The sequence below is a fragment of the Nipponia nippon genome, unplaced genomic scaffold, assembly GCF_047370975.1.
Source record: "Nipponia nippon isolate SJK-2023a ecotype South Korea unplaced genomic scaffold, ASM4737097v1 scaffold_9, whole genome shotgun sequence".
Taxonomy (NCBI): Eukaryota; Metazoa; Chordata; class Aves; order Pelecaniformes; family Threskiornithidae; genus Nipponia; species Nipponia nippon.
Genome location: NW_028262413.1, coordinates 2,950,971 through 2,975,409, shown reverse-complemented (window position 1 = coordinate 2,975,409; position 24,439 = coordinate 2,950,971). Strand labels below are relative to the sequence as shown.

At 47.3% G+C, this 24,439-nt stretch overlaps 2 protein-coding genes across 6 annotated transcripts in view; one reads left to right on the top strand and one right to left on the bottom strand.

Annotated features, from left to right (window-relative positions):
- The window catches only part of LOC148050062 (uncharacterized), a 31,762-nt gene extending 10,653 nt beyond the window's left edge, over positions 1-21,109 (top strand). Inside the window, exons 2-5 of one of the 4 annotated variants that reach the window (XM_087744003.1) lie at positions 894-1,019; positions 18,885-18,988; positions 19,413-19,569; positions 20,282-21,109. In XM_087744003.1, the coding sequence (XP_087600129.1) occupies positions 894-1,019; positions 18,885-18,988; positions 19,413-19,569; positions 20,282-20,340 (446 nt within the window). In that variant the 3' untranslated portion in view covers positions 20,341-21,109. Of the gene's footprint in view, positions 1-305; positions 452-893; positions 6,658-18,884; positions 18,989-19,412 lie in introns of those variants that run through there. The other 3 variants (XM_087744002.1, XR_015701333.1, XR_015701332.1) reach the window with 3 other exon arrangements.
- Positions 1-24,439, bottom strand: part of MGLL (monoglyceride lipase) — a 67,705-nt gene that overhangs the window by 4,498 nt on the left and 38,768 nt on the right. For both annotated transcript variants that reach the window (XM_087744004.1, XM_009476394.2), the window contains exons 4-7: positions 14,534-14,670; positions 12,909-13,019; positions 6,675-6,764; positions 209-424 (exon numbers count right to left, since the gene is read on the bottom strand). In XM_087744004.1, coding sequence (XP_087600130.1) covers positions 209-424; positions 6,675-6,764; positions 12,909-13,019; positions 14,534-14,670 — 554 coding nt within the window. The remainder of the gene's footprint in view (positions 1-208; positions 425-6,674; positions 6,765-12,908; positions 13,020-14,533; positions 14,671-24,439) is intronic.

Sequence of the window (24,439 nt, the reverse complement as noted above, 5' to 3'; positions counted from 1 at the left end):
GGTGAAAGGCCACCACACTGCAGGGGAGGGCTGCACTTGGGCTACCTCCTGGTGAAAGGGGCCGTAACCTGCTCCATCTCACCAACACATCAGCCCTGCTTTGCGTCCAGCTCTCCAGAGCTCAACAGGCTCCCTACCCCTCACGGTCACTCATGCTCAGGCCAACGCTGACAGGAAAAGAACCTAAAAATCAAGAAAGTAAGACGACCTTGAGTGTTTTGTCCTGACTCTGCACTGTGTCCATCAGTAAATAGGACCCTTTGATATCGCAGAGCTTGTCGGAAGAGCCATGTAGCACCAGGATGGGCAAAGTCAGCTTGGGCAGAGCTCGCTCAATTCTGGCAATGGCATTCATCAGCTGGATGACGAAGGAGACCTTCATGCCACCGTGGTAGACCAAGGGATCGGATGTATAAGACTCCATCTGGCAGGGAGGAAGAGGTAATTTAAGGTTAGCAATATTTCATGCAAAAAAGACAAAGCAGATCAGCCTGGCGGTGAGGAGTCTCTTCCCTTGGCTTGCATGGTCATTTCCTACTCTGTCAGGACATCCTGCCATTAGAGTCAAGGTCGAGATCTTTACTGTGGCTACCCAGAGCTGCTCACACAACCTGGCTTACCCCATGCTGTGTGCTTCTCTCTTATGTCACTAGAAAATATTCAAGCCAAAGCTCTTTCTGCAAGCAACCAACCAGTGTTGGACAAAGACTGTTCCCATGGGGGCACCTGCCTGCATTCTTCTGCTCTTTCATGTCCTTCTGTCACTCAAAGGTGACAATATCTCTTCTGCAGAGGGTTCTTCAGACTGCGTTACTTGGAAGCTGACTTTGTCCAGGTCCTTATCCTCTCTGCTGAGGGCTCAGATGTTCTTCTCTTTCATCTTCTCTCTCCAGGGATGAAGACCGTGACCTACACCTACAGACAAGTGACACACCTGACTGCAAAGTACTCTTACGCCAAGTGGGCCTCTCCGGGTGCAAAGCGTGCACAGACAAGGCAGCCAACGATGGTATTTGGTGGTAGGCAAAAAAAAAAAAAAAGTCAACAACTTGCTCAGCCAGACTGTGAGAGGATAAAAATGTACAAGAGTTGGTGCAGAAAGTTGCTAGGAACGAGTAGTTACCGCAGCAGGCAAATCGACAGTAAATATTTGTATACTGTACATGGAGACGGCCCACACAGCCACTGCCATCTCAATATTTGCCAGAATGCTTTGATTATGGGTTGGTCTCTGGCACAGCCTCCAATTTCTCCCAACCCTGGCAGATGTTTATAGAAATGATGGTTATTTATAGGTTAGCCGAAAACAGTCTCCTCTCCTCGCAGGCAGTGCGGTCTGTTCAAATTCTCCCTCGCTTGGCAGAAATGTGAGGCCCTCCTCCTGCTGCACGTGCCTGCCCTGGGGGGACCACGGGTGGAGGTGACCCCCAAGGCCACCCCAGGGACATGCACCTCGGCCCAGGCATAGGCACGGACGGGCACTGTAGCAGGACAGCGTGGCCTGCCTGGTCCCCACCAAGAAGCCAGAAAGGCTTTGGGGTGGATTCTGCATTCATCTCCCTGTGACATGAGATGATCGGGGTGACAGAAGGACACTACACACTACATGGTGGGGTTTCCCAGCTGGGGGGATTAATTTGCTTTACTGGTGTAAAGCCAGTTTCCCTCCTCATTGTCTCAAATGTGTTGGGGCACAAAGCACTGGAAATGGAGCTGGCAGCGAGGCATGCTGGTGCTCACAAGTCTTTCCCCATCACCTTCTTGCTTCCAGTCCCACTGTCTCCTGCTGCTGGAACTCATGGCTCCTATCCCCGAGTGCAGCAAGGGGAAGGAGTGGGTGGGCATTTGGGACTATTAGTGGCTGGCACCCTTCAGTCCCAGCCCACAGTGCTGAAGATGGTCAAGGGGGTGAGAGCCGTAGAGCCACTCTAACTTGTGCTGGAGTTGGACCAAAGAGTCAACTTGTTGTAGCCCTCATTTAGGGACCCTTGGATTCAGCAGATGTTTCCAGTATTTGCTTAATGCCATCATTGTGTTTTGGCCTCTGTGCAAGATCACGGCTACTCTGGAGTGAGGGGTAGTTTTCCACAGGGAGACAAAGATAGAGGTCTCTCATCACAGGTCCTAATATTAGGCTCTTATGTGTAGTATCTCCCTTCCAAAGAAGCAAGCGCCCATGCGTGCTGAGGGTTTGGAAAACACTGTTTGTGAGAGGCCACTGCAAAGATGAGATTGCGGTTAAGGTAAAAGGATCCACTCTTAAGACCCGCGGAACATCCTCCGCTCCTGCTAAAGGCCCTAGGAAGCAGAGAGGCCGAACAGCGCGTGGTCCTCTCTCGGCTCCGCATGGACCCTCCCAGTGCCCGACCGCTGTTGGTGCAGAAACCTCCGCCCGCGGCCTCCATCCGCTACACCGCCCAGCCTGTCTGCCTGCCATTCCTCCCCTGCTCTGCAAAGTGCTTCAGAAGGGTACAAAGCTGCCCCTGTGTAGAAAGAAGCATCCTCTCATGAACGTGCTCATGGAAGAAGTTCGGCTTTGACTTCCAAATCACCAGCCGCCCGGTGTGGTGTTGCTAGCTCGCCCATTGACAGCTGGGTGTACCCTGATATTTTCAGCCAAATGTGTTGACTTTTCATCAGCATTTGGAGCCAAACCACCGTGTTGCATTGGCTACTTAGCAACTGGCTTCAGCCTCATCTGGGAGTTACTTGTCTGGATCTATGTCACAGTGCTGCGCTAAAGCAACACAGCTTTGAGATGGGTTTCTTTTTATTATTTAGTTTTGTTTTTTTTAATTGAAGGCAACAAACGAGGGACTTTGCAGGGGGGCGAAGCAGGAGGGGTGGGCGGAAGGGAGGGGTGGTTCCCTTCCCATGGCGTAAAACAATGTCGATGAGTTCCTGTCAGCTGGCCCCCTCCCCAGCCCCATAAATGCTAAGAGAATGACCTAAGGAGTTTCTTTCTTCTGTTTTTTTTCTGAAAGAACAGGGATATTTTAGCTACTGAGCAGCCAACAAATATTTTTGTGCAGATGACGGGAGGGGAAAAAATAATAACCCAATCTTAACCCAGATCGATCAGGACCGCAGGGGGAGGATCCTGCTCCCAGTCAATGAACAGGAATCCTTGGCAGAGTTAATGTTCAGTGCATGGGGCGAGTACAAAGCGGCAGCTTGCTGGGGAAAGAGGGCAGGACAGGCAACGGGCTGTATACTCTGCAAGCTAGAAACTGCAAACCCTGCAAGCCCAGAGTTCCCGTTGGCGCGCCGAGCTCTGGGACAGCGGGGACAAGCGAGCGAGGGTGTCCCCAGGAGAGCCCGCGACGGCCTCCGGCCACGGCCCAGCGAAGGCTCTGCGCAGCCCGTCACAACAGCTCTTTTTTCTCTTTCTGTAATGCTAAGACAGAAGCCACCATCAGGGCTCCTGCTGCGTTATCTTCCCCTGCTTAGAGGTCTGTATCTTCCCTTTGCATTGTGCGGAGCGATAAATTCATTATCAGGTAATTACAGCCTCATCCTACGTGGACTCTGCAGGAACAAGACTTAGGTCAGTGGGACTATTCCACTGAATTAAATGACAGCTAACAACGGTTAATGGGGTAAAGAGGTGCCTGCCCCTGTGATATTATTCCTCCTTGGAATAACAAGACTGGGTTTTTAAGGTTGCTTCTTGCTCTCTTTTGTGTCTCTTGCATTTGATATAGCAAGCAGATCAAACAAACATCTCCATACCGTCCTGTGTTTCAGTCCCTACACCCTGAGAACAGCCTGCTGGGAATACAAACTCATCAGGAAATTCTTGGATGATGTCCCAAAAATATTTCTAGAGAATAGAAAGTTGGTCTGGCAGGAGAATATGTTTAACACATAAATAATGGATGTTTCCAGCACATTGTGTGCTTTGAAGCTGCGTGTCTTGAGTCCAAAAGGAGGGTGGAGGGTGCGTGAGAGGCAGCCAGAGGACTGAGATGCGGTGTTGTCTTCAGTAAGTGCCTGCAGCCTCAAATCCTGGTGTTTGAAGATGGTTGGGAAAGCGCTTTACATCGCAATCCGCAGCTGCTATGTCAGCTGTGTGTTCGCTTGCAGGTGTGCAGGCAGCGCAGCAAGGAGGGCTTCTTGTCTCGTTTTGAAGACTACTCCGTTATAAGCAGACTCTAAGGAAGCAGACCTACGTTTTCATCCGCTGCAAAAGGCTTCCCCTTGCTCCATGGAAAGGGAAAGGGCAGAGGAAAAACAATAACACTCAAAGGAAGCTCTTGAGACTTGGAGCATCATAGAGAAGTGGGAGCAGCAGCGAATATTTGGGTAGAAAGACAACACAATAGCATTTATTATAAACTATGTCGAATGGTTGCTGTGGTGATTCCTAACACCACCCCAGCATCAAAATGGTCAGTCAATACTGTGCACCGAATTAAGGGAGATCGCTGACACTTTTCTAAATGCATTATTATTTGGGATGTCCCCACATCAGCACTTTTCTCCTGTAAAGCTATTTAGTGCAGCACTAGCATCTTCCAGCAGAGGATCCAACTGTCGCAGGCAGGTGTACTTAAAACTGCTACCCTTAAGGACCAGCTGCAGCACAGCGTTCAAGTGCCGCACAACAAATCAGTGCAGAAGCAGGCAAAGACCCATGCGTCCCGGCCGTGCTCGCTCTTCAGGTAGGGGGTAACACTCTCAAATTCCTCTCCTCCTCCAGAGCACTGATTGCTTTTATCCTCTAAATACAAATGCAGAAGTGGAAACTTTCCCCCGTGTGATTTTAGTGAATTAGTTCTCGAATTTAAACCTTTTCTCTGAATTATATGTAACGAGTTACGGCAGCTGAATGTAATTAAGAACAGGTTTCTATAGCTTGACTGGCATCAGCCTTCTTCCCAAGTAGATATTTAGTGCAGCCTCATATGGTACTTAAGAACGTACGTCATACGGCACATCAGTCGATGCAGATGAGCTCGCTCCATGCTCGTCCTGGCAGGTCCCTAGGACCTACTTTGTCCTCCTTTTCTCAGCTCCTTGAATCTTTCCACCTTCAGCCCAGTGAAATGTTACGCTCAGTTCACAGATAAGTAAACCAGAAGTCATTTGACCAAAAAAATCTTTGGTAGAGCCAAGAAACAACCCTGAACACCTTGTGGCTATTCTGGGAGACCCTTTGCTTTCCAGTTGGGTGAGTCGAAGAGGCGGGATGCGCCGAGGCTGAAGGCATTGCACTCACACAGCCGCTGATGTTGTCTTTGCTCCTGATCCTTTCAGCTTCAATTCCAGTGCCGGTCAAGCTGCCTCCCCAGAGGAAGGCAATTTATTAACTTCTATTTAAGACAGGAACCATTGCATGAACAGCAGGAAAAATGACAGCATCCGTCAGTGAGATGTGAGCTGAGCACAGGAACAACTGACCACTACACCAGCGAAGCTCTCCTGCTTTTGAGACACCCTTGGGTGCCATTTTCTATCATTCAAGTTGATTTCTGAAACGCACCAAGTTCTGGGTCCAGCCAAAGCACCTTTGTTCACCTACAGTTCGTGTCTCCTCCTCTCACTCCTCCCACAACAGCGAGAAGGAAAAAAACCTCGTTACATGTTGTTGCAGCAGTTGCAATGATGTCTGGTTTTGCCAGTGACGGCACGAACGGGCTGCAACAGTTATTACTAGGAGTGGGAATAAATGGGAGAAGAGTCCTAAGCGATGGTGACACTACAAAAACTTCACCCTGGAACAGCTCCACGCACAGTCGCAGCGGTGGAGCTGGAATTGGGTTGTTACAACGGCTGCTTCAATTGCAGCTCATTTAAGTATTATTCTCGGGCACAGCAAGAATACATCATTTGTTCAGAAAGGCTGTAGCAGAGGCAGCGTGTAATCCAGGAGACCTTGTAGCCAGGTCTTTGGGGCAAGCATGCTCTTTTCCTTCGTTTGAATGCATTCAGCACACCACGATGCTGGTTTGCAAGCAGGAAAACAAATCTCCAGGACTGTTAGGTTTATACGGTTTCACTGCAAAGAGCAGGGGTGGAAAAGTTGACTTTAGCAGTGTGTTTGCAACCTGTATAAGTTGTTTTTGCTACTGTAACGAGCGGTCGTGGTGCAGCAGAGACAAACACGGTTCCCATGTGCTTTCCACCGCAACCACAGCACAGGTCTCTCTTATGTTGTTAAGTTAGGACAAGAGGGAACGGCCTCAAGCTGCGCCAGGGCAGGTTTGGGTTGGATATTAGGGAAAACTTCTTCATGGAAAGGGCTGTCAGGCCCTGGCCCAGGCTGCCCGGGCAGGGGCTGAGTCCCCATCCCTGGAGGGATTTAAAAGCCGGGGAGATGTGGTGCTTAGGGACATGGTTTGGTGGTGGCCTTGGCAGTGCTGGGTTAACGGTTGGAGTCGGTGACCTTAAGCATCTTTTCCAACCTAAATGATTCTACTGTGATTCCGTGATTCCGTGATTCTATGTTTTGTACCCAGAGTGGCTGCGGGTGCAAGTCGCACCAAAGGGATGAACAGCTGATTTCCCCCAGTTTTCTGCTATGTGCAGTCAGTTCCACTGACTTCAGAGATGTTTCACCTTTTTACACCAGCGCAGATCTTGCCCTCATGATCTAGCAAAACGCTTGGTTTGTTTTTTCTGGGACGAGATAGCGACTATGCAGTGACTTTAAATGACATTAGGGTTCTCACCTCCTTCTTGTTCCGGGAAATTGCATTTGGATCTATCGATCCCAGTGAGAGGTTTGGGAGAACAAAGTTGAGCACTTTCGCTGCAAAAACCTGTGGGAGAGGAAAGCAAGCAGTTAAAGAGCCAGTTAGAGCAAGAGAGAGAACATAGAGGGCCAAATCCTGAGCTGATGGGAATCAGCACAGAAGTTAAATAGTTGAGAAATGTCAACTGACACTGGAGAAAGATCTGTCCTATATTTAAAACATTTCTCTTAAAAAGAAAGTGTTTAAACGGCTCCCAGGATTGGGGAGTGGGTGTGCTAGTCTGAGATGCCGTCAGCTGGCCGTCCACATCAACATCACCACTTCATTGTACTTTGCCTGTTTCCCATTCTCAGGTTAATTTCTAAAAAGGCCTCGGTTAAGCCCTTTGATAGGAAAAAGCCATTTCCACCCCTCGAAAGGGCTGGGTTTTGTTGTTTTACTGCCCTTTCCTTGCTGCCACAGCTTTGATTTCAGGCTGCAGTGTGCCTAAGTGCTGTTTGGTGCAATTTGCAGTAGTTGCCTAGGCTGCACTCTTTTTGATAAGCATATTCTCCAGGGAACCTGTAAATAAACAACAGCAAAATGTGCATGCAGTGGCTAAGGAAATCCATTGCTCGCTTGTCTCCTGGGAACGAAACACAAAAGCATTCAGCAGCCCCGGCTCGAAACCACTGGCAGAGGAAAGGGTAACATCTTTCATTTCGATAGCACTACAAGCACGTTGATACCAGGGTTCTGCTCTGACCTTTGATAGCTGTCTTTAATTAAGTCAGAAAACATGCAATTAGTGTTTGTTGGTCCGTTTTATGGCTCTTTCTTGCTCACCGCTAACACTTGCAGGGAGGCTGTCACCTACGTTCTCTGTTCCTGCCGAGATGTCATCGCTTCTGAAGCCGTCCCTGACATTTCACATCTCGGATGATACATGACAGAGTAATTATGATGATAGAGGAATAACACAAGGGCAAAGTCGAAGTCATCCAGGAGTGAAAGGCAGTAAAGACTCACAGCAGATTTGAGAACGCGTGTGTACCGTGGGGTGGGTATGACTGGGAACCGCTCTCACTGTCTACCAGTATATCGAGCCCCTCACTGGCTATGCCATTGTGCCAGCAAAATTAATCAATTCATGAATTAATTATCACACCGATGCAGGTATGACCTTATGATGCAAACAAGCAGGAATGGGGTTTTCTTCGTTTTGTGTTAACTCCAAGCAGTGATGATTCGAGGAACGCATCTTCATGAATCCTAGGCAAGGTTATGGACGCTGTGCGCTGACAGCGCTGGAACAGTTTTGCTTCTTTGAAACTGCTTACGATGACCCAGACATATGCCAAGTAACTTCAGGTACCTAGCTGAGGTATTTAACTTAGAGCAAGTGTAATGGTCCAAGGTATCCTTTACAGAGTATGGGGAGTGAGAGAAACACCTCCCAGAACACCTCCAAGATCCGAATAACGGTCTGGAAGTGCCTGTCTCCAAAGATTATCACGACAACTAAGGCAATTAGGCTGCCCTAAAATTGGAGCCTGAGTTAAGAGCTAGGGCAAGCTCTTATGCCTAAAGATTGCTTATCCAAGAGGAAATACCTTGGCATGAGAGGTTAGCTGATGCTCTCTCAATATCTATTTAGAGTATTGGCCACAAGATCAGTATGTCGGTATTAAGGCCACAGATATTTAGGTCCAAGATGACACATAAAAGAGTAAAAGATGGCAGGGTTTTTGGAAGATGGGGGCTTTGCTTACTTTTAAATTAGGCTGAAGGAGGAAGTTAGTTGACACACTCTCAAATTCCAGAAAAAGACGTGAGTTTGATGGGGATTCCGCTCCATGTCTGCTTGGTACATGTGTGAATGTTTATATTCCCAAGGATCTGCAATAGGGATTTTGCTGAAGGAGCAGAAATTTGAATCTTCCTCCCATATGAGCAATAACACACCAGCCTAACGATACGCTGAAGGCGGGGAAGGTGTGACAAGGAAAGGAGAACTACATATATGCTCTTTCTCAGGCTCTTCCCTGTTGCGAGACAGGCTAGACAGACTTTTGTCAGATTCGGTATGGCCATTTTTCTGTTCGAATGATATATGCTTATCATCCCAACCCCACTGCCTACTGGTGACCTCGCCTCCGTAACACGCTTTGGAAATGTTCTTGGATTTTTTGCTCGTATCTGGAGTTTTGTCAAACGGAGTCACAAGCTGACTGCTAAACTGCCACAGAGATAGGGCTGGCTTCTGAGCACGAGCACAGCAGCACGTACCGTCCTGGGCTGGTGATATCCGTGAAAGTAATTTCTGGTGTTCAGCCGTACAAGAGAAGCAGCAGGCCCTGTACGTAGACATGTCAGATGTACTTACACACACATACATATACTCCCTGTGTGCATAAAATCTCTTATTTATGCACAGACAGAAGTAACCTTGGTCTATAGGACTGATTGCGAAAGGACTCTGCCACCGTCCTTCAAAGGGTCTTCAGACCTGCAGGAAATGCTCCATTCCCTCCAACATGTAGTACACCCTCAAAATTCAGATGTGATTTTGATGATTCTTGGAGGAAAGGTCACAGACAGAAAAATCAAGTTCTATGTTTGTTGTAATAAAAAATTCAGAAGGTTCCCCTGGGCCTTGACTGATTTTCCAAGCACTGTGATAGCTTGTGACATGCCCGACTTTAATTAAAAGCCATGTTGCTGAAGTGCTGGCTATATTTGATATATGAAAGTTTATCTCCCTGTTGGTTCAAAGTGGCAATGTTGGTTCTTGAGAGAATAGCTCCCAAATGATCAAAAATGGATGATGGAATGATGGGGATATTACTGGTGGGGCTGAGGATGATGCTACAGCGCAGTGGTTATTAGAGCTGCTCAAGGCCACGGCAGGTGTGTGAAATACTAACGGTGTTCAAATCCAGCCCTTCCCTCTCTGTGAGAAAGATCTCAGAATAAGATTGAAATAGACGGCTGAACATTGCCTCTTGACTGGAAGTGTAACTTCAAGCTGATTTCATGTTTTTTGCATTAGTTTAACTATGTGGGTGCTTCGCAGTGTAGACACTTTTCTTCTGAATGGAGCAATCCCTCTTCCCTGCACACCTTGATGTGCTTACTTCTCTCTCCCATGATCTCTGCTTGACAAACTGCTTGTGTGAAGGCCCTTTAGTTCATTTCAGCTACCAATGAGCTGGATTAACAAAAATGTTGTGTTTGAACTGGTTAAGGGAGCCAGGCTCATTTGACTGAGCTGAAAAGTCTCTGGAAGCTCACTGCGGAAGAGACCAGGTTGAGAGCAACTGAACAGTGTTATCGGGGAGATATTACATCAGGGATGTCACTTGATATGACATGATCAAGGACATATCAGATATGGTGTCTCCATACCTGGATACCAAGCCACCTTATATACGTTTGTCTGAACCTGATGACTAACCCCTCTGCTACGCCGGACAGCCCAGAGCAAAGCCAAAATAAGAGTTTTTAATTTCTTCTAGTTTGACTATATCTTTAAAAACAGTCCTCTGCACTGTTACCTGTGCAGATTCAGCCTGAATGACTGGGAGACCCTCAGGTACTGGAACAACGTGATGTCCAGTTGGGTTGGAAAGCAATAGATCAGCGAGAGGCCAAATGGAAAACACAAAAAGCAAAAAGAGAATATTGTGTACTTAGTCTTTAAGTCATAGGCTGAGTGTTAGCATAGGATTAATCATTAGGGAATATTTCCTAAGGGGTTGTCCTGCCCACCCGATTTCAAAGCATTCAGTAGCAGAAATGTAGTGGGAGATACTCTTTTACCCTTACTCTGCTCTTTGCCAGCATATGTGACTCCCATCTCTTTGCATCCTTTGAAATGTTGAAGATTCAGAGCCAAATTTTGGCCAGATTAGTTGAGAAGAAAAGGGGCAAGGCAGCAAGATCCCTCCCTCTTCACTGGATTTGCAACAAGTAGGTCGATGCTTCTATCAGGACACAGGATTTATAGGGCATGGATGAAATTGTGTTTCTGCGAAGAGCAGAATTTGATTTTCCTGCATGTAGTCTGCAAACGCACTGCGTTTCTGCTGCTGCCAAGGGCTGGTTATTTCTAACAAAGACTGAAGGACCCAGTGTGTAAGCTGGCCCACTGGTATTGTTGCCTTGAGCCCTCATTTGTTTAGGCCAAGGTAAATTCTCGCTCAGCTGGAAACTTCCCCGGCAAAGGGATGAATGCAATAGTCCTTGGGAAACGGCCCAGGGCCGAGAAGTCGTAGCAGTTCCAAGGGAAAACCAAAGCCTTTATGCCTCAGAGGCACAAACACCAATGAAATGTTTTTTGGCTCTCAGAGGAAAAAAAAGCACACAAGTGTTTTCAGCTCAGCTTTATGGGAAAACATGGCTCATGCAGCAACACTCTGCCTGTTTTCACTCCTTTCTCTTGAAAATACCTTTTCAACTCCAGGATTGTTTTCAATTAAATTTGACAGAGCAGAGATATTTCAGGAATAATTAGATTTTTATCAGTTTTGAGATGCAACAATAGATTTGAAAGAGAAAGAAACGCACTGTGCGCTTGTATTATTGCATGCGAGAGACCCTCTAGGAAAGACACTGTATAAACACCTCCAAAATACTTCAGTTAGAGCTTAGGATTTCCTACACTGAAATAAAGCAACAATCTGGTATAGATCTGCGAGAAACCAGACTACAGTAATACTAGTTCCCACAGAACGGGTGAGTCCTTATTTCAGAAAGGGTTTAGCATCTAGCAAAAAGTATAGCTCTAGAAGAAGGAAAATCTTTCCATATTTTCCTTGACTCAACTGGAAGTAGAAGGCTGACGGTGTCTTTCAGATTCAGACCCTATACTATTTTTTTTTCTTAATATTTATTCTTTTTCCCTTTCCAAAGTAAGAAAAAACAGGGGCACTGGTGCTCATGGGACCCTTACACTGAGTCAGGTATAGCCTCACCAGTGAAGAATCAGCTACTGGCCTCCTGAAAACACCCTTTGGTGCTCTGACTCCTACTTAAATAAGTTTTCCTGGACTGGATGACTTCAGGATTTGCTTCCCCTCTGAAAAGTAGGTGGGACTGTGGGGGAGGCCCTTAGAAGGAAAATATCGACTGGCATCCAAGTGGTGCAGATCTCAGCAGGGTTTTGCATTTTAAGGCTAGAGGTCTTAATGCGTTTCCTTCAGCGGCAGAGTGAGGTGATTAAAAAGCACCCTTTGGTGCTTGTAATCATTTGTGGGGTCGGTAGATGGCTTTCGCTACGGCAGAAGGTGGAACAGGATTATACTGAAAGCTGAGGCAATCTGTTTCCTTTCTCCTAGAAGAAAAAAAGCCAGGAGAAATAGCTTAGAAGTAGATTAAAAGAAGAAGCTAGCCCTAGGAGAAGAGTCTAGGGAGAAAGGATAAAGGAACGAGTCCTGTGGGAATGAGATGGTCTGTTGTTCCCGCTGGCTTTGCTGGTCCTTCCCATTGCTTCCAGCTTGTTTTAGGATTGTTGTTTATTCTTTTAAAAATTCAGACAGGAGGGGAGAGCTGAGGGCCAGCTGCCTTGCAGAGCCTCCCTGGGGAAGGGCAGGGCGGGCAGTGCAAATTTGGATCAGAAATAGCTCTGGAAGGGAGGTGTGAATGGAAGCGGGGGTAAAGCCTAACTGCAAACTGAAGGAGATGGTCTGGACAAGAACCAGCCCCAGTACCAAGCCAAATGGGATGCTGCCGGGGCAGCGATGCTTTAGCTGGAAGCCTTCTTTGAGGCTCATGAAGGATTCCTGGGACTCAAGAGCTCTAGTTTTGTTTAGAAATTGGTCATCCCCCAAACACCAAAAATAACCCTGGCCTGACTTAGCCAGCAGCCCGTGTTGCAACTATACCAGACTCTGTACGAGTCAGGAAGAAAACTGTAGGAGAGGACGGGAAAGGATGGCACTGTGTGGGCTGCCGCAGGGTGAGGTGAAGACAGCACAGTCTGCTACCACCTCCTGAGGTAGCATCGTTCTCCGACTCTCATTTAAATAAGTTCTTCTGGACGAGCTCAGGATTCACTTCCCTGCTGAAAAGTAGGTGGGACTGTGGGGGAGGCACTTAGAAGAGAAGCACTGACTGGCATCCAGGCGGCACAGGTCTCAGCGGGGTTTTGCATGTTAAGGCTAGAGGTCTTAACGCGTTTCCTTCAGCGGAAGAGCGAGGTGACTAGGTGCAACGCAGGTTTGCTCTTACCTTGATGGGAGTGGCGACTTCTGGGCTGGCTACCACTAAAGGAGAGATTAACAGCATGCCTGAGAACTCACTGGGTCTCTCACTAGCTGTCAGAATGGAGATGGCTCCCCCCTGCAATGCAAAATAACAGCCCACAGCTTAATACATGTGTCGACATCTCGTTTGTATAGTAATCCTGTTACTGGAAGGGTTTTAGTCCAAACAAGCAAATTATTTCTGCCCCAGTGAGAGGGCAGTGTGGTCAGCGGGGAAGGCTGGAGGAGCAGGGGCACTGGAAGTGTCTGGTTTTTGTGGGGGAGCAGAGACCTGGTTTCTGCTCTCATGCTGTAAACCCTCAGGTCACACTGAACTCAACTCCGTGCAATGTCCCTCAGCTCCCTAGGGTGCCTTGCGTCCTCCTCAGTTAAACAGAATAAGAAGAAAATGTCTGAAGTGGTAGTTCAGGTGGGACTTGAAAAATAAGTAGAGGCCCTATCAGTGTGACAGACTGGTGCTGCATCGGGAAGATGCCGTGAAGCCAGGCTCGCTCCATGCTTGTGGCACTGGTAACCTGGGCAACGCGATGCTGCCATCCGGCATGCGAAAATCCTCCCTAATTACTGGAAGTTAAATATTCTCCTCTTCAGTGTCCCCAGCCCCTCCAGCCCCGCAGCGCTGTGCCCAGGGCCCGACAGCGAACACCCAGCCCACGGTTTAGGGCTGAACGCCAGCCCTCCTGCATGAGGACAGCGGTGGATGGCGTGAGGGGTGGGGGACAGAAGGGACCTGGCTGCCTTGCTCGGGAAAGTTTGCAGAGGATTAGTTGCCAAGGGAAATATTTGGTGAACTTCCACACTGCCGGAGAACCAGGGGCTTGTTAAATGGAGCAGCAGCGAGAAGCATCTCAAAGACCTCACTGGGAAATTAGCTCCTTGTTACAGTGGCTTTGGAGCGCAGCGAGCACTTCAGAGCATGCCGTGCCTTCTTATGCAAGGACACTTGTTTATCTGAGCATGGCCTGAATCCCAAAGTACTTATTCATTTTCATCTCCTCTGGGAAGGCAGGGAGAGCAGATCAATGACATCAGTGGGAATATTCCTAGCTTGAATAAAGGGATTTGGCCCATGCTGTCAGAATCAGACTTCAGATCTGTTCACCAAATCAGTGCCTTTGTTTTTGAAGCCCTAATCCCTGGTACATTTTCTTGTTAGGTTGTTTAACAGAATGAGGCTACAGGGTATTTTCGTGCTTCATCCCCTAGCCGCTCGCAAAGCTTTGGAGGGCTTAACCTCCTGGTTACTGGTTAAAATGAAAGGGGAAGCCCAGTGCTGCAGGGAGGTGGTGGGACTTATCAGGTACTCGGTGTGAATGAACGGTCCTATTAAAAAACAGGCCCGCTGTTGCAAATGGCACTAATCAGGGCCATGATCCAGGTGGAAAAGTTAAGGACTGACTATACTCAAGACAGATCTCCGCGGGTAAGGCACGCTGGCAACTCAGTCAGTGAATGAAGTGGAAGGGAAGGTTGCTTGTAGTTTTGTTTCTCCTGCTGTGGGCTGAGTAACTTCCCGCCATCCACAAGAGCACCGCCGTGCTGTGGCATGTGTCCTGGGTGCTGCCGGGAGAGGTAGGGGCTGGTGCTTACCATGGAGTGCCCCAGAATGAGAATGGGCAGCTCGGGGTGCTCTTTCTTCATGAGATCAATGTGCTGCAAGCTGTCCCTGATGAAGACGTGGAAATCTGAGACAACCATACGATCACCCTCGCTCTGTCCATGGCCAACTGTAGGGGAAAAGGAGAGCATGTAAGTCATTTGAAGCAGTGGTTGCAATCGAGAAAGGCTTTAGCAGAAACATGCCTGTTAGACTGTTACTGTCCTAACTTAACCTTCTCCTGCAGTCATCTCTCAACAGAAAGAGTACTGCAGAAATAGAAAGCTGCAGAGAACAATTTAAAAAGTGCCATACTGTCCATGATCTGGTTAAAAAAAAGTCATATTCTCCTGTGTTTCTACTGCTCTTCAAAACTGAGAGTACTGATCTTGCAGCCTTCAGCACCAGGGTGAGGAGGGCAGAAGGGCTGTCCTGCCTTGCTGTAGGGATGGGAGGTCACTGCATCCTGGGAAATCAGTTTTTGCCCCAGGGATCATAGCTGCTGGGGTCTGATGGCTGACTGTACTGAGCCAACTGCTGTGTAGAGTCTTGGCAAGAAACAGAAAAATTCCAAAGACTAGATACGGTCGCTATAAACTTAACAGGCTGCGGACACAGCCTCTTTCAGTGTCTGGGTGTGCATGAGCTTTGCGGAGTCTTGCCTTTTCTCACCGCTCCCCTGGAGCACCGGTGGGCTGGAAACCTTCCCTGCTATGAGGTGAAGCGCTCTCAGCAGAGGAGGCCAAGTGATGGTGGTGGCAAGAGCCTGCAGTGGGGAAGGAGCAAGTGGCATGGGCCTCCTAAACAAGCGTTAATGCAAACTGTACTGCACCTGGACGCTGTTAGCTCATTCTGTATCTGGGAATTATCTTGTCTGATCAACGGGAAGGGAAAGACTAAAACGGGAGATGGTGAGTTGCCATGGGAACAGCGGCATCCCTGGCAGAGGTGGAGCCAGCATCACCACAAACGCAGCCCCAGGCAATTTTGAGCTTGCAAAGGCTTGAAATTAATACCACCTTGGGGAAGCAGTTCGCATGTTTACCTGACCACCCATACATGTTATTACCTATCACAAATAGGATTCTTCCTTAAAAACAGTCTCCTTGCTTGTTTCTGTTCCAGGCAGGTTGTTAAGGAAAACTGGGAAGGGGAAAACACATCCCACCCATACAGAATAGGGTATAGAGAGTCTCAAACATCTCCCTCCTGCTGTGTGTCTCCCTAGGCCTTCTCCAGTGGGCACTTAGGCAGACTTAAAGGCACAGAGGGGCAATGCCTTGTCAAAGATGTGAAGTGCCTGGTAATTGTTTGCCTGCTGGGTGGCACCCCTCTAGTGATCAGCAAAGCAAAGCATTGCCTACCCAGCCGGAAAGGTAAAGTTAGATCTGCTGGCAATAGTCATACCAGAAGAAATCAGTATGTCTAAACTTAATTTTCTTGCAAGCCGTCCAAAAAATCACCTTCCGAATCAGGCAGAACTTCTCATAAAAAGCTGGGCTGAATATACTCTATCTAAGAAAAATTGAACCCCAAACTTGCTCTTCTTTCATCCTGCCAGGTGCTCGCCAGAGCTGGGTCTCTTGGCAGCAAACACTGCAATTGGCCACGCTGTCTGCCAGATAAACCCATAGATGTCATGCTGGTCAGTTATAAAGAACATATTACCGGTTCTGCTTTCCATGCACACGCTCCAATTCCTGCCAAAATATGATATAGCAAGCATTCTCCGTGGATCAGTGACCAGAGACAAATCGAGGAGCCAATTAAAATACAAGTTGCAATAATCTACAGAAGTGAAGCCATGTGTGTGGCTAGTGGTTCTATTAACTTCAAACTGACTTTTATTACAGATGGAAAGGGAGCTTTTCCCAACTTTTATACATGTCCTGTCCACTCACTTCGTGGACCTCAAACGAGGTCCTAATATTTAAACTTCAAATTTAGCAAGTTAATATGAGTTGAATAGTCTAGAGAGAGGAAAATTTTGTCTTAGCAGAGCTCTGCACTTCCACTTTTTTACTCTGGTGCTGCTTGCACTTGCTTCTAGGATCTCTTTCTCTACAGTGTCCGTGTAAGACAGCCGAGCAAGCAGAAACAGCAAGCCCCCATGGCCCAGGTCTGTATACCCCTGTTGTGGGGTTGTGAGGCTTTGCTCTGGTTTCGGATGAGACAGAGGCAGGTCTGGAAAGCCTCCTTGGTCCTCAGCATGGAGAAAATCCCCTGGTCCTACCACATAACAATGATACTGCTCATAACAGTCAGAGTTATGAGTGTGGAAGCCAAGAAATACCTGTGCAATAGCTGTGACAAGCATCTCATCGGACTTCTGCAAGGTTTGGGGTTTTTTATTAGTAACTTAATGAACCCACCTTTTGACCCTGCCTTTAACTACTAAACTACTGCTCCCTGCTCAGATGGCACAGAGCAATGGTTGAGGAACAGTTTGTCTGCATGTATGGTAAAGGAAGGCCATGCAAGTCTTTGCTTTGATACTATCCCTGTCCCTTGCGCAAGGTTAGCCAGCTGGCATTGCTAGGTTGTGTTCTTTTATTTTACTATTTTTCTCTCTTCCCCTCCAAGAAACTGAACTTACTCCCCCAGAGAATGAGTTTATTGCAAGTTTGACACTCCCAGTTGAGAAAGCTTCAGGGTGAGGAACTAAGACCTCTTTATTAGATGGAAGATGTGCACAACCAAACATCAATACAGTCAAGAATATTGATATGTTTTTCTCTGATCTTTTGCCTTTAGAGCTATTAAGAATGAAGGTCAAGTTCATCCTTGATGTAAAGCTATTTGCTTTGGGTTTTGCTGGGAATGAATCTGACATAGCGGTTCCACAGTGCCAGTGGCAAGACACTGGGTGCAGGAGGAGGGGAACTGCTGGTGCCTGGGAACTGGAACTAACCAGAGGCTGTCAGCAGAGACGTGTCACGAGAATCACAGCTCCACGAGTTCCTCATCACAATGCTCCCTCTGCGGCCCCTGGTTTCAATGGGGGCCCCTGGTTTCAACAGGGCAATGTGAGGTTATAACCATGAGATGCTCATCTGCAAAGAGCTGTGACTGCCAGTGCACATCCACATGACACGCTTGGTTTTCAAAACCTGTCGAATAGGTTTCGTATCTATCTGGCTTCACATCCAGCTTGCGTGGTTCACTGCTAGTATTGTGTATGTGCAGTGGCTCAGTGATTGGCCATTTTGGGCTGCGTGTACTGAGATAATTGTGGGCACCCTTTCCTAGATGCGAGCCTTTCCAAACAAGAATGCAAACCACACCTTTTCAAATTGCAAATCTAGAATTAGGAGCTCTAAGCCTCCGTTTCCAACCAAACACACCACTGCAAAATAGCATTACTTTGCTCAAACAAAGTCTGAATAAAAGCTGCAATGATCTGGCCCAATACGTAATAGCTATTAAGTTCTGCCCTCTGTATTTTCTGTATGAGCTTGCTCAGACTGCAAGTCTACCACCGTAGAGACGAGAACAGTAACTCCTGATCAGTCAATCCTGTCGGAAAGCATGACTTCAGAGCATGATTTCACCTAAGATTATAGATCCTCCAAAGCTATGCACCTCTCTGGAAGGAAGAATACTGACTGGCTGCGCAGGAAGACAAAGCTGAGGGTTCAGCGATGAAATATTTGAGGGTGTGAGGGCTCTGGGGAGTGCGTTATCATCGTGTAGGTATCACTGTGCCTGAGTAATGGAGCCTGTGGCCCTGCAAATGCATACTTCTACAAGTCCCTGCATTCCTCAAATCCCATATCCTCTTGTGCTGTGGGGCTCGCTTTTGAAAACCACTCCAAAGCAGCCAGAATCTTCAGCTGGCATTGGATCACACGCCTCAAAAAACATGACATCCTGGTCAGATTGGAGATACGCTGAAAAAAATGTAAATAAAAAGCACAGTGCAACTCGACACTCCCTTCCCTTCAGTAATGGCCAAATGGGAACTGCCTGGAGAAAGGAGCACCCCAGCTCTGGGCTCACTGGGCAGATTCATTCCAGTGGGAGCCGTGATGGGTGCTCCACCTGCTGCTCTGCCGTGCCTTGCCGGGGATGTTTGACACATGTTTGCTGGGGCTGTGGTGCCACATCATAGTTGAAGCAATCCATCCTTAAATACGCTAAATAAGACCAACAGAACATCAGACAGAGGAGAGCCTGGCAGTGCCTGCCTCCGCACACCCTAGGGTGCATTAGCACCCAGCCCTCTGAGGCACTGCGGGGATGGGTGAGCGCGGCAGCACACCTTGTCCACCCTCAGATATTTGCACAATTTTTGTTCTAAACACCAACTTTTATATAAGCTGCATATTTCTTTCTCTTTCCTAGTGCCAAACCCTCCTGACAAAGGCACATCCCGACCCTGCACGCTCAGGTGTGGACCGAATCGCTCTTCAGAGCTTCCGCAGGAACGTTTTGCTACGGAAGATGAGGTGACAGGCGAATGCAGGGTCAGATGTTGACTTCAGCTATGCTGCTGTAAATTTACCGATTTCAGTGGTGTTCCTTAAAGCTTACAGTCATGGGAGAGCAGAAATTATGGGCTATTTTGTTTTTCCAGCCTTTGCTCCCTATTTATTATGGAAAAGCCATAAAACAGAGAGAGAGGACATGAGAAATCTGCCTGGGGAGCAGTAATTCTCCAGGCAGAATCTGGATCTTGACTTTTCACATATTTTGAGGTTTCCAGCTTTGGGGAAAAGGGGATGGTTTGGATCCAGTGAGGACACCATCAATACGCATCTGTGGAGTGAAATGCTCTCTCTACCCAAATGATGGTAGAAACAATCGGGAGGAATGCAGGGCTTGACTCCTGCCTCGGGATCCATCACACTGCTTGTTTGTTTTCCTTGCCAGATATGGAACTCCAAGATTTTGAAGTGGGAGAACCAAGAAGAGGGAGAATTCGGAGATGGTCAGGCACTCCAGGCTTACCACTCCCTGAGCTTAAATACATTCGGAATTGCAATGGCACTAACACAGGAGCACCAGGAGTTTTCAGAAGTAGCTAAAGGTGAGGACTGGCACCACTGCGAAGTCAATGATTCACCAGGCACAGCCGAGGAGCCGCTCCTGTACCGCAGAGTCCCACATCGAAAGGACACTTCTCAATTGTGTCGGAGGGGGCCATTGGCAAGGCTCGGTACTGCTGTGTCGGATTTAATAAGCTGGAGCATGGGTGCGATTCAATTCCCAAAGGAGCCATTGGAGGCCAGAAAAGGTGATTTTACTGCTTCAGCGCTGGCTCCGCAGCAGCAGCAGGCAGCAGCATGTTACAGCGCAGGCAGTGGTGTGCAAAGGAAGGATTTTGTTAGAGCCCACACCAAGCTCAGGCTGAAGACCCTCTTCTTTCACTGCCCCCTTCATCAATAAGCTTATTGAAGTCCAGCAAGTCCATTTGAAGCAAATGCCTAAATGCCTTTTGGTAAAAGGAGGTATTTACATGAGTATTATGTGTTTATCAGCTTTCTGAAAGATTTGGGTTATTTCTGAAGGTCTCTGCCTCTGTTTTCTGCCCCAAACTGGGGACAGGATGGGCTCCTTGCTGGTGCTGGACACTGCAGCATGTGGGAAGGTGAGCCCAGCTACCCCCCACCCTTGTTTGCTCTCACTCCCCAGCAGGTGATGACAGACATGAAAATAGTATGTCCTCCCTACTGCTAAACTGTCTAGGTTAGGAAAAAAACACATAATTAAAAGCTCTCGTAGATGCTTTCACTCTGCAGGTGGCCCACACGGAGGAGCAATGCTGGGTCTCCAGCCCGCAGGAGGGAGATGCCAGTGACAGAAATTTGGATGGCTCTTCTGGTGCGCAAGGTGCAAATGTGCCAACCTAATCCCTCTCCCGCAATCTTCCTGAGCTTGTGGCAGCTTGCTCAGGTGGGGACCTCGCTGTGGTGGTCCACAACCTGCCCTGCAATCCCACTGCTATGGGAAGGGACCACTTCAGTGGCTCATTTTAATACTCAACCCCCATAGACTGGGAGACAGCGACCCTTGTCTGCCTCTGCTTTCCTCTCTGCCCCATACAAAATGCATTCAGAATGGAGGTAAAACTTATACCTGAAGCACAAGATGAAGCAGTTGATACAGTTTTCAGGAGTGTTTCAGTTTTGGAAGTCAGTGCAGCAGTTAATTAAGCGGTGTCACAAGGCATTACGGCTGATGCCTGTATGTATGAGCTCTATTGAAACTCGTCTGAGCAAGGACTGCTTTTTTTGCACTTGTACAGCACCCAGCACCGCAGGGCATCATCACAGACCTTGGTCCAAGGCACTGCAAGATCTAAAAGTAATAATTAACTCTAATCCCAGACTGTAAGGCAGCACAATTTTGCAGAGGAGGAGATGGGAGAAAGCACATAGATGGAGAATGTGGGTGAGACAATACACAAGACGACACTAATAATGGGTTTACATAGCAAATGTTGTGTGAAGCCTTGATTTTCTGCTTGGGTGTTTTTTTAAGGTTTAATGAAAAAAAAAAATACTAATGAACTAGTAAACACTTCAAATTGTCATAACAGTTCACTACGGAAAAAACGATACTTGTTTTGTAATGAATCAAGTACACATCCTTTTCATCAAGTGAGCAAAGCTCATTAATTAAACATACTGGATTTCAAAGCTCTCAGTGTTTAATTATTTGTTTAACAAGCAGTGCATCTAATCCACCATTCAGACACACAAAGAAGTAAAACAACAGGAAGAAGCTTCAAAGCAGGACAATCAACATCTGGAGAAGTCAACAGACTGTGCCCGTATTGTCAGTGACATGTAAAGCAAATGTTCCCCTCGCAGAACAAACACACACGGGAAGCACCCCTGAGTTCACCCTGCAGATTCCTACTCAACAAAGCAGCTTCCTTGCCCTGAGAACAGACTTACCACAGCAAGGCAGCCCGATCTGGTTTTATTTCCCTTATCTTTTTCCATTCCCCAACCAAATCAAGTCTGATGCACGGAAGGCAAGCATTAGCGTCTGCGCTCCATATCTACGCACTCTTCATTTTGCAGGCAGGTGGAGAGCAAAGGCAGGACAGCGACACCTGAGCTAGCCGAGAAGCAGGGTAAGCTGTCCTAGGATTTGCCATGCTGCCTTGACTCCGATCAAGTTGCCACCTCGGTCGGCTGCTGTGCTGCAGTGTATTTTGCAGCTCAACCTTGGAGGTGAGCTTTTCAATGTCCATCTGACCGAGCCTTAGCTGTGCAACATCTCTCTCATCCTCTCCCACAACTCTCGTTTCCACAAGAAGAAAAAGCAGTGCTTAGGCTGGAAGGCAGCTGTGGAGTACTCCAGCTAAGCCTGTGATCTGGACCACCAGCCGACAGGACCGTGGGGCACAGCGCAGGGTAAACCTGCTTGCAGTATTGGCAAGCTTTACACTGTGAATATTTGCTACAAGCCTACTGCCTAAGGCTTTTCCAGCAGGACTACTTCCATGGCAGATGGGAAGCATTAGGAACTAAAAGGAGAGGGTTCCCCCTCACCACTGCTTCAATCTTTATGTTCCTCGAGGATCTGAAATATAGCTCAACACGTGCTTATCCTTAGTAACTTTTGCCCACCCTTCTCTGTCTGGGTAGTCCTCAGCATCCCTTCTTTCACAGCGCCTGTATAGATACAGTGAGTACACCACGTTTCCCATGACAATAGGCGCATTATAAAACTATTGTACCCAACAGAAGTATCTCTCCACCCTTAATGTTTTATGTATGGAGCACGCACCTAAGAATTACAGATGGACCCTGCCTCTTTCTTCCCAAAAGGGAGTCTTGTCCTGAACACCCAAGTCCGTCAGCTTCCTTATTCCTTCTCAATGCTAGGAAAATCGTTTTTCTTTCAGCATTTGCCGGATAGTTTTTATTCACTTGCCTCACACACAGAGTACAGCAAACTGAAAGCCTTCTCCTCCCACATCAGAGACACATTTGCAGAGCTGAGATATTTTTAGAATAGTGCACACACAGAGTTATATTGTTTGTTGTCTTGGTTAGGGAAAAAAAAAAAAGAAACAGGCGATTTTCTATACTAAAATTATTTGTGCCTTATTCCTGGGGAGCTGAGAACTAGTCATCTTGCTGAAGCCACTTAAAATTTCTGTACTCCAGAGACGACAAACAAAATGACCTGGTACCTACCAGAGAATTCGTTAATTCTGTCTGACAAGTCAAACTGTTTCTGTCAATGTTAAGAGCCAATTCATCTCTAATGGATACAAGCACGGTTCTTTTGGCTTCAGAAGACTTGCCCATTTCTTATGGTGTTGCTGAATTTGGCCCTGAATTACAGTTCCTTAAAAGTCTTCCTGGAACACCATGTTGCTCATGAAAACATGCCGAAAAAACCCATCTGAGTGTTTGTGTTGCAAAATAATGAGCTCTTCACAGGCTGCATTTACAAACAGCAGTCACGGTGGCCAGACTAGAAATGTAAGTGTCTCCTGGAATGTCGTGCAATGAAAGGGGGCAAGACGGTATGAAAACCTGCACAAACCGTAGTCGCTTCCCAAGCTGCCGGGATTAGGGTTGCTTTGTCATTCCTATCACAAAATCGGTGTGCTGCTGCTGAGCAGCTCACGGAAGGTAAGGCCCGTGAAAGAGGAATATGGAGCCCAATTCCTTCTCCACAAAGCTCATTCATACACAACAGTATTCCACTTTCTTCCTCAGCCCCTTCTGCAATGCCACCTTCCAAGCCAGCCCTCAAGAACATTAATGCAAAAGACAGGTGAAGGGAATGCCCTTCTCTACCAGGCTACTGGGATCAATGATTTGAAAATGCCGCATAAAGCTGTCATAGGTGGTTGAGCAGCCTTTTGAATTCCTCTGCAAAAGATTTTCTTTTGGTGATGGGTGAAGCGATTCCCATCTCTTCTCTTTTCCCATGGGATGAAAATCACAATATAGATGTAAGATATATAATCAGTGAGGCAGAACTTATGGTGCCTCTAAGCAGTCTTATAATCCGGCACTAAGTGATTCCATTTAAAGGCCCTATAATAATTTTTAAGTGTTATTCTTGCAGTGTTGCACTGAGATTTTGCCCTCTTTCATGAGGAGCAGATAATTTCCTGAAGTATAGTTGAGGTGACATTATTTAGCATCAGAGTTGGTCTTCAAAGACTTATTCTGGCATGACATTGAACCAGTATCAGCGCTCAGACACTGCGGAAAAAATTGCATGCACTTTGCTGGAGTTAATCCAGGGTCTCGCTCGTTCACTTGACCTACATGCTGCTGATCTTTCAAGAACAGAGAAGGGCCTCTTTTCTGCTCTCCACATATGACCTAAGATACCATTGATGGTAGCTAGAGTTTCACACTCACTGGAAGAGGAAAGCAGCCAAGGACAATCTCCCTGCTATTTTAATTTAGCTTTAAAAACATATACATAATTTTCTTCTCTTGTTTTAATACCATAAAATCAAAAAAAAAGGGTGCAAACTTTATTTTTTCCCAGATGAAAACAAGGATGAAAGTCCACTTGCATTAACTTTCTGATCCAAGTTCCAGCTTTAAAACAGCTGGGGCACCAATTCAAAATGTCAGGGTTTTCAATGAAAAAGCCAGCGCTGGAGTGGAACCGCACACTCCCCTTCCCCTTCCCTGCCCATTTATTCCAAAGCACGGCTGGCATGTGGGTTGGCTCTCCAACACGCACATGCTATTAAGTCCTAAATGACAGCTTGTTTAACTGGAAAACATTTCCATTTTTTCCTTAACAAAGGCCATTCATTTCTTGCTCTTCTATTTGCTTAAAGACGGTTTCATTTGCCCTGCCTGAGAGTTTGCACAACCCGCCTGATTGTTCCCCTCCAAATAGCGCTGCAAGTTAATGACCCACCTCTTGATCTCGGAGCAGGGAGCCTTGCCCAGCACACT